Source organism: Theobroma cacao, chromosome 6 (genome assembly GCF_000208745.1).
Source record: "Theobroma cacao cultivar B97-61/B2 chromosome 6, Criollo_cocoa_genome_V2, whole genome shotgun sequence".
Lineage (NCBI taxonomy): Eukaryota > Viridiplantae > Streptophyta > Magnoliopsida > Malvales > Malvaceae > Theobroma > Theobroma cacao.
Window position 1 is genome coordinate 16,482,304 of NC_030855.1, and position 10,410 is coordinate 16,492,713.

A 10,410-nucleotide genomic window follows, 5' to 3' on the forward strand; every position below is an offset into this window, starting at 1 on the left:
GTGGGATGATGTTTGTGAGAATCGATTTCAGGAGCTAAAGAACCGGTTAACCTCCGCTCCCGTTTTAACACTTCCTGTTAGTGGAAAAGAATTTGTGGTATATAGCGATGCATCTAAGTTGGGATTAGGGTGTGTGTTGATGCAGGACGAGAAAGTAATAGCTTATGCTTCCCGACAGTTGAAGAAGCACGAGACGAATTACCCTACTCATGACTTGGAGTTAGCAGCAGTAGTATTCGCATTGAAGATTTGGAGACATTATTTATATGGTGAGCGTTGTCGGATTTTTTCTGATCATAAAAGTTTGAAGTATTTGCTCACCCAGAAAGAGCTTAACTTGAGACAGAGACGATGGTTGGAGTTGATTAAGGATTATGACTTAGTGATTGATTATCATCCGGGAAAAGCAAATGTTGTAGCGGATGCCTTAAGTCGTAAATCCTCATCGTCGTTAGCAACACTTCAGAGTTCTTATTTTCCGATGTTACTTGAGATGAAATCTCTAGGGATCCAGTTGAATAATGGTGAGGATGGAACCCTACTTGCTAGTTTCGTCGTGAGACCTTCATTGTTGAATCAGATAAGAGAATTGCAGAAATCTGATGATTGGTTGAAACAGGAAGTTCAAAAGCTGCAAGATGGAGAAGCTAGTGAGTTTAGACTCAGCGATGATGGTACTTTGATGCTTAGAGACCGAATTTGTGTCTCTAAGGATGATCAGTTGAGACGAGCTATTTTGGAGGAAGCTCATTCTTTCGCCTGCGCTTTACATCCCGGAAGCACCAAGATGTATCGGACTATTAAAGAAAGTTATTGGTGGTCGAGTATGAAACGAAACATAGCAGAGTTTGTAGCGAAATGTCTCACATGTCAACAGATCAAGGCGGAGCATCAAAAACCGTCAGGTACTCTTCAACCTTTATCGATTCCTGAATGGAAGTGGGAACACGTGACTATGGACTTTGTATTGGGTTTGCCGCGGGCACAAAGTGGGAAGGATGCTATTTGGGTGATTGTGGATAGACTGACTAAGTCTGCTCATTTTTTGGCTATCCATAGCACGTATTCTATTGAGAAATTGGCGAAACTTTATATAGATGAGATTGTGAGATTACACGGAGTCCCAGTTTCTATTGTGTCAGATCGAGACCCTCGATTTACTTCTCGATTTTGGCCAAAATTTTAGGAAGCTCTTGGAACTAAATTGAGATTTAGTACTGCCTTTCATCCACAGACAGATGGTCAATCTGAGAGAACTATTAAGACATTAGAGGATATGTTACGGGCTTATGTCATTGACTTTATCGGGAGTTGGGACAAACACTTGCCATTGGTGGAGTTTGCTTATAATAACAGTTTTCAATCTAGTATTGGGATGGCACCATACGAGGCTTTGTATGGAAGGAAATGCCGAACTCCGCTCTGTTGGGATGAAGTAGGTGAGAGGAAATTGGTGAATGTGGAATTGATTGATTTGACAAACGATAAGGTCAAAGTTATCCGAGAGCGATTAAAGACAGCTCAAGATAGGCAGAAGAATTATTTAGATAAACGAAGGAAAGATTTGGAGTTTGAAGTTGACGATAAAGTTTTTCTTAAGGTTTCTCCTTGGAAAGGTAATAATTTGAAAATTTCGAGTATTAAATCTTATTTGATTATACTATTGTGATAATTTATGGTATTTATAGGATGATGAAAGGTGTGATTTGATTCGCGAAGAGGGGAAAGCTCAATCCAAGATACATTGGACCTTTTCGTATCATTGAAAGGATTGGGTCAGTGGCTTACAGACTTGAATTACCCCTAGAGTTAGATTGGATTCATAATGTCTTCCACGTCTCGATGTTGAAAAAGTATGTTCTCGATCCCTCTCACATTTTAGAGACACCTCCCATTGAGTTAGATTGGATTTGAAGTTCGAGGTGCAGCCTGTACGTATTCTAGATCGAAAGGATCGAGTGCTAAGGAACAAGAGCATTCCAATGGTGAAAGTATTGTGGAAGAATGCTCGAATGGAGGAGATGACGTGGGAAGTCGAGAGCCAGATGAGAAACCAATATCCACATCTTTTATTCGAATCAGGTAAGTGAAATTTTGAGGTCAAAATTTTATTTTAAGGGGGGTAGTGCTGTAAAGCCCGACCTTATAAAATACTATTCATGACATACATGTGATGATAGCATGATTGCATGCTAGGAGAGTCCCGAAAAATTTACAAAAGTCGGTATTGTACCTAGAGGTACAACAAAGTTTATTTAATCCTCGAACTAGATCAAATAGGAATTTTAAGGTGAGATTAAGAGTTTCACAGTTCATGGATGACTTAAAATGGTAATTTGGAGTTTGAGGATCAATTTGGAGTCAAATCGGAATTTTCACTAACTAGGGGCAAAATGGTCATTTGCCACCTGGGGACAAAATGGGAATTTTAGAAAAGATTTTTTTGACCCCATTTGACTTATTGGAGTATAATTTGACTTATTGAAGTATGATTTGAGGTTTAGAAGTGAAAAATTTTAATTTCGGTATAATTTGGAGTATAGGGGTAAAATGGTAATTTTGCCACCTCAGGGGCAAAATTGTAATTTTCCACCACCAGGATATTTTTTCCAGCACATGGTCTTCCTTTGTCTTCATCTTTGACCCTTGACTAAACATGTGGTGGAGATAAAATGTTTAAATTTTTAAAATTTTAAAAACGGGCCAATGACATGATGCCATGTGTCATGCCTTTATTAATTTATTATTTTCCTTTTTAAAAGGCACAAAATCAGCCCATCTTCCACCCCATGGCCGGCCAAACCAGCAAGAAGAGAGAGAAAACAAAAACAAAACCCTAGAGAGAGAAAATCAAAGAAAAAGTGTGAATTTTCAAGGAAATTAAGTGAAAAAGGTGAGATTTTTTCTATTAAGCTTGAGTTTTCTTATTCCCAAGCATTTCTCTTTATTTTCCATGATTAAATTACATGTTTTCATGATGAATTCAATTCTGAAAAAATGGGTTAGGAGAGAGAAAGTTGTTGGATTTATTTGATTTTAATTTATGTTAGTGTTTTTAGTTAGTTTAGCATATTTAGAAACAGAACAACAAGAAAATAATTTATTTTCTCCCACAACCATTAATGGCTGAATTTACCATGTATTGAGTGAGGATGAGTTTGATTTTTGTTCTAGTAGAATTGGTTAAAAAATGATGAATTATGAGCCTAGAAAAATAATGGGAATTTTCGGAGCAAAAATACGAATTTTTACCCACTAGGGGTATTTTCATAATTTACTATCGAGACTGATAATTTGCACCACATTGAGGGACATTAAGTTAATTTGGGTGCAATTGAGGTATAGAAACTGAAAAGAATTAAATTGGAGTTTAAACGGACGCGTTAGGAATTTAATCGGGTGATAAGACGAATTAGGCCAATAATGAGTTTAGATAGTTACCAGTGCATTTTTGCATTTCATATCATGCATTGGTAGTCGAAATTAGTTTAATTTTGATTTAGTACCAACTTGGTGAAATTCTCGATTTTGTACTGTGTCAAGGTGGTGAGTCCTCCGATAAAGGCAAGGAAATTACATCCAAGGACCAGCAGACAAAGTGCTTCGAAAGTCTGTATTCTAGACATTGTGAGTAAACTTACTGTCATTTTAATTATCTAGGGTGGTTTTTAGATTCTTTCATGAATTCTATGGAAAAAGGAATTTAAAAAGGTAAATTTTCATGTTTTATGAATAAATGAGTTTCAATGAAATTAATTTATAAATTGTTTTGGAATTAATAATGATTTTGAAAAATAGAGTACACGGAGACTGTTAATTGTGGTAATTTGATTGTTTAAATTGACTGACTTATGATAAATCGAGCATGATTGGCTAGTTGGCAATTGTATTGAAATGCGAATGGTTTGGTTGCCTTGAAAAACTGCGAATTACAAAATTTTCATATCATGTTATTGAGTTTTATTATATGGTGGATTATATATTAATTAATCACTGCAGTAGGGGGTTTCTGTGGACCAACCTTTTAGAGGGGCACGGTAAACCCCATTATATTCTTACCTCGAACGGAGAGACGCATAGGGTAGCTCTTAGGATAAAGTTTAGGGTTCACTTCACGCTAAACCACCACGTGAGGGGGAACTCAGCCAACGCCAAGGAACGGCTATGTTTTCAAAACAAAAACATGATTTATGTGAAATGTGAATTTTAATAGCCTTGGCGGTCTCAGTAGGATGCCTCAGCCAAGGTGTTCCCGAGAATGGATTTATGGCACAAGCCTAGATTTTTATGAGATTCATAAGCCTTTTTACGTGTTTTGAACAAAATGTGTTCTAATGCTATAACCTAGTTTATGATGATTTACTTTATTGTCTCCATGTACTCAACTCTAGATGTTTTATGATGATGTCTGTTTACTCATTTGGATTTTATAATCTCACCACCCTCCTTTCCACCCATTTCAGGTTCAGTATAAACTGTAGATAGCTGATCTCATCGAGGTCTACCGTTGGATCTGCATCTTTTCAAACCGTAAGTTCACAGTCCTCTTTACTTTTGTTTATTCAGGAGCCCTTTTGTTATTGTAAATTAAATTAAATATTTTGACTTACTGTATTTAAGTATGTATAAATTTATTTAGTTTTTATGCTATAAAAAATTATTCACGTATAACTCTATAAATATTGTTTTATAAGAAAATAGAATATTTTACTTAATATTTCTTTTATTTTCTTATTATATTCAAATAATCATAATTTCGTTTTAAATGAAGATTTTAGACTTTTAAACTCATTTTGAATATGATTATGTGTTTTGTACTTGTATATTACGTTTTAGCCAGTTTCGAAATTTTTAAGAAAAATGACTAAAATACCCCTGTGAGACGAAAAATTAATATTTTATTTGTTTAAAGTTGGAAACAGCTTAAAATCTTTTAGAACACGATATTTGACAATGGTTGCTCACAAGAGAACAGAGAAACTGATAGTAAAGCCTTGCGGAGTTTCGGGTTGACATTTCGGGCAATGAGTGTCTACCGAGACACCGCGGCTGTTATCACGGGCTCGAGGGAAGTACCGGTTCGTGACAGGACAGTTACATAAGCATGCTTGTGAAGTTTATGCATATTCGGTGGATTTAATTGCTGATATCCTAAAAAGAATATTTTCGCGCTATTTTAGTAAATAAATTTTCTACTTACTTTAACCTTTCATGTTTTGCTCTTTGCCTATGTCATCGCCAAAGTTGAATTAGACCAATCAGCTTCTTTTCTTTTCTTTTTTCTTTTAAGACCAATTAGATTCAATCCTTCGCATTGTGGTGGATTTCTTTAACATTACCAACTTAGCTTCATTTCCATTTGTAAGCATAAACGCAGTGGAGCACAATGTCCACCACATACAGGTACCGTTGAAAGTTTATATAAACCTCTGTCATGCAATGTAAAGAGCAACCGAGAGATCCATCTATCTTTATATCTTCTTATTGCAAACAAAAAAAAAAAAGGAAGAAGAAAAATGGAGAAAAGAGGGGTCTCAGCAGTCTTGATGGTTTGTTTGGTGTTGGGGACTCTAGTAGGACAGTCCACAGCTCAAGGAACTATATTGTGCTATGCGGCTTGCTTCATTCCATGCATGGCTGATTCCACCACTACAACGTTCTATTGCGCTGCGAAATGCCTGAAGGACTGTATCCTTCCGAAATCTACTGTGGGCGGTATCAAAGACACCCAATACTTCTGCAAGCTTGGTTGTGCTACCGCCCTGTGCACAAATATCAGTACCAAAGAAGATCCTGGTAACTTATTTATTTATTTCTCGCTCCCTTATAAATTAGACACAATTAAAAAGAAACTCAAGGTTTTGTGTTATTTTTTTTGGTTAAATTCCTTAGGTGAAAAGAAGGTTGGAAGCTGTGTGGATGCTTGCTCTGCGACATGCGCAAAGAAGAACTGATCAAATACCATATAAGAGATGGTAAATGAATAAAGCCCCTGTTGAATATTTGGGTTAATCCAAATGTAAAATATTGGGACTACTGTACTTTCAATTTAAAATAATGACTTTACGTCACTAGCAACCGCTTCTCTCCTTTAATTGGGAAGAAATGGCTTTTATCATGTAATCATGTTTATGTATTATATATAAGAAGTGTGCTTCCCAACTTTTCTTTATAGTAATATTTTTGAAAAAAAAAAAGCAATACTACAAATTACATGCTACCTAACAAGGAACAGCAACTAATTATTAATCTCTGCCCCATGTGATATGGACAGAGGGTCGGAAGGTTCCAAATTTTCTTACGTAATTAATCATCTTGTTTTGAACAAGCTCATTGTAATACAGAAAACCCATGGTTACAATCGGTGTGACTTGTATGCATGGTTTTAATAAAGTGAAAACTTAATTATTATGCACTCGAGTATTTGGCTTATTGATTAGTGTTGATGATTAATTATTATAAATTTTATTATAAAAATTTTATTGGTTAGATAATTTTATTATCTAAATAGAAAATTTTTTCCTTATTTCAAGATCTGCCAAGAGAGTACTTAGATCAAATTCAATATGATTTGGTTTAGAAGATTATTGAGTACCATCATTAATAAAATTTTGTTGTTGTTGTCCAGATCTGAGTCTTGTGAGATAATTTTTTTATTAAATATCTTTTCATAGCTTATTTATTTAAAATTATAAAAAGTTTTTAAAACTTATTAACATAAACTAAGATATTAGACCTAAACAAATAATAATCTTACATAGCAAATTATCAGGTTCAACAACTAACAATATGACAATTTTCTATTCATTTATCAAAACTAAATATAAGCATCTATAAACCATATAAAGTTAAATACAAAAATCAAATGATTAAACAATATATCTACAAAATAAATAAATAAAGACTCATAATTTCAAGATATTATTTAACATGCAATACTATTTTTTCAAAAAAAAATCTATAAAAATTTAAAATATATGAACAAAAAGAATAGAAATAAAAAAATAAACAAATATAAATCAAAATAGTAATACAAATGAAGAAAAAACATAAAAAACAATCAAATTGAGACATTTGAAATCATTTTCTTATTCTTTATTTATATTAATTATTAAATAAAAAATTATTTTAAGGGACAGTTAAAGAAATATATAAAAAATTTTAAAAACTTTGTATAATATAGAAAAAATTTTAAAAATTTTTGGGGGGCCATAGGAGGCTCCTCCCCTGCTGCTTATCAACTTGCAACAGAAAGAATTACTATCTCCAAAGGTATTATTGGCTAGAGAAACACCTTAATTTCACCAAAGATCATATTGTTTCTGATTATCGTATTTGTTCTTTAAATTTCAATGATTTTCCTTTATTTCAAGAAAGATAAAGGGTAAATGTTATTTTGTCCAATTACGTACAAATGCCATGGAGCAATAAATAATCAAATTTTATAAATATTTATTTTATGTCAGTAGTCAAATAATCCAACTGTTTTGTTAATTGTAAATGAATTCTAAATGAAGAAGGCCGGGGGTTAATTCTAATTGAATTAATCAAAATTTTAACAATTGTGAAAATCTTATGAAATTTGGGGAAGATTCAAAACAAAGAAAATTTCTGAAAATTTTTTATCAAGCTTGAATTAATAAATTCATCAACTGTTTATCAGTTGCAAAGGCTACTTACGCAACACAAAAATATATTTACAACTGAAACAACTAATTACAAAGGCTACTTATTACTCCATCTTGCCCTGTATCCCTAATAAAATGACAATTAATCTCCATGTGTTTGGTCCTCTCGTGAAAAATGGTATTCTTATGTATATGCAAGGTTGATTGATTGTCACATAAAAGTCCTAACAGCTTTGGAATGTGTCACACCAAGATCATTTAACAAATATAAAAACCATACTGCCTCACAGCATGCAGTTGTTATTGCCCTATATTCAGCATCTGTTGAACTTCTAGCCAATAAAAATGGTTTCTTTGACTTCCAACTGATGAGATAATCTCCAAGAAAGATGCCAAAACCTGTGATAGAGCGTTCGGTGTCTTGACATCCTGCTCAATCACTGTCAATGTAGACCTTCGACTCCAAATCAAATTTAGAGAAAATTAATAACCCTTGACCAAGGGCATTCTTGAGATATCTCAAGACTTTGCAAGTTGTTTGTAAGTGTGTATTAGCAGGTTTGTCCACGAACTGAGGTGGAAATGACAGATCTAGTCTTGTAAAGGTCAAATACAGCAACTTACCCACTAATTGTCTATAAACAGTCACTACAAAAAATTTGGCTATTTCCAACGGAAATTTCCGTTAGAAATGTTTATTTGCAACGGAAAAGTCTGTTGGAAATTTCGTCGTTACAAGCTTTGGGTGTAATACTTTCCGTTGGAAATTTCCAACAGAAATTCCGTTGAAAATTTGAAATTTTGCCCATTTTTTTTAGAAATCCATTGGAAATTCTATTTCCAACGGAAAAACATTTGGCATTTCCAACGGAAATTTCTGTTGGAAAAATATTACCAACGGAATTTTTCGTTGGAAATATTTTGACCTATTATTTTATAATAAATTTTCAAAAAAAATTACCATTTTTATTTCCGATACTAAATTTAATTCCGCATTCAACTGTAAAATATATAAAAGAAAAACACATTACAAAATTGAGATTCAAGTCCTAACATCTAATTAGAAATTATCCTTAACACACAATATATAAAATAGTTTGATACATATGAATATTAAACATAACATCCTTAAAAAGTATCCAAGTGTTTGCACTGAAAATTATACATCATGTGAGGGAATTTTTTTTCTTACTTGTCAAGTCTTGAAGGTCTTGATAAACATCAAATAAACAAGATATACAAAATTAACCCCTAGGCCTAGGGATGTCAACGGGTCATGTACCCTATAATTTCCCTAAACCCGAACCCTAACCCTATAAAAAATCAACTACCCTAACCCTATTAACTACCCGTATAATTTTAAAATTAATACCCTAACCCTAACCCTATTACATTTTTACTACCCTATAATTACCCTAACCCGTTTAAAAATCTGATTATATTAAAAAATTATTAAAATCTTCTTCATACAATTTCTCAATGTATACCCGAATCCGTATACATATACAATAATATTTCTCTACGTATTTCATAAAATTAACTACTAATTAAATTTTCTTCCACAAAAATATTAAAATTTAAATTTAAATAATCAAAAACAAAAATCTTAAACTTAAAATTAAATAACTAAAAACAAATATTTGGGGAACCAGACAACAGCATTATCACCAAAAATCAAGTCTGAAAGTACTAATTGCAATCTGGGGTAATGAAAAACTCTCTCGTAAACTAATGACAATATCGACATTGGCATGTTCCATTAATTCTTAGAGTATCTGAAATACCCCATACTTTGATATGGTGATAAATAAAGTTGATCGAATGCAAATTGAGGTCAATTAAAACGTTTAAAAGTGATAAGAGACGAAAGGAGTAGTTTAGGATAAAATATTTCGCAAATGAAAAAATAATAATAAAATAATAATAATTTTATCGGAAGAGAATTTGTGAGATAAAAGGCGATTCAGAAGTCAAATGAGGCATAATAAGGTATTTCGGATACCAAGGAGATAAGATAAAATTTTTAGAATAAAATAATATTTTATTAATGAAATAATATTAAAATATTAATATTTAGTCGGTTGTCGAAGTCAATCAAGAAGAAGGATCATATGGTTGATCCAAGAGGGGGAGAAGATGACAAGTCCGACTCTATAAAAATATTTGTCATGACATACATGTGATGGATAGCATGTTTGCATGCTAAGAGAGTCTCGAAAAATTTACAAAAGTCGGTATTATACCTAAACGTACAATAAAGTTGATTTAAGCCTCGAACTAGATCAAATAGAGAATTCACGATGAAATTAAGAATTTTAAAGTCCCAGAATGGTTTAATATGGTGATTCGGAGTTCGAGGATCAATTTGGAGTCAAACCGGAATTTTCGCTATCCAAGGGCAAAATGGTCATTTGCCACCTGGGGACAAAATGAGAATTTTAGAAAAGATTTTTTTGGGCCCATTTTACTTATTGGAGTATAATTTGACTTATTAGAGTAACATTTGAGGTTTAGAAGTGAAAAATTTTAATTTCGGTATAATTTGGAGTAAAAGGGTAAAATGATAATTTTGCCACTCCATGGGCAAAATTGTAATTTTCCACCACCAGGATATTTTTCCAGCACATGGTCTTCCTTTATCCTCATTTTGACCATTGACTAATTGTGTGGTGGAGATAAAAAGGATTAAAATTTTAAAATTTTAAAAATAGACCAATAAGAAAATGCCATGTGTCATACCTTTATTATTTTATTGTTTCTTTATAAAAAGGCATAAAATCAG

General features: G+C 32.9%; 1 protein-coding gene and 1 long non-coding RNA gene across 2 annotated transcripts; both read left to right on the forward strand.

The window, feature by feature from the left end:
* On the forward strand, window positions 1,986-4,597 carry LOC108662550. Its single transcript, XR_001928432.1, has 3 exons — window positions 1,986-2,082; window positions 3,544-3,627; window positions 4,464-4,597. It is a non-coding gene; the product is annotated as an uncharacterized LOC108662550 (long non-coding RNA).
* On the forward strand, window positions 5,484-6,166 carry LOC18595880 (thionin-like protein 2). Its single transcript, XM_018123039.1, has 2 exons — window positions 5,484-5,796; window positions 5,893-6,166. The coding sequence occupies exons 1-2, from the start codon at window positions 5,517-5,519 to the stop codon at window positions 5,952-5,954; spliced, it is 342 nt and encodes a 113-aa protein (XP_017978528.1). The 5' UTR covers window positions 5,484-5,516; the 3' UTR covers window positions 5,955-6,166.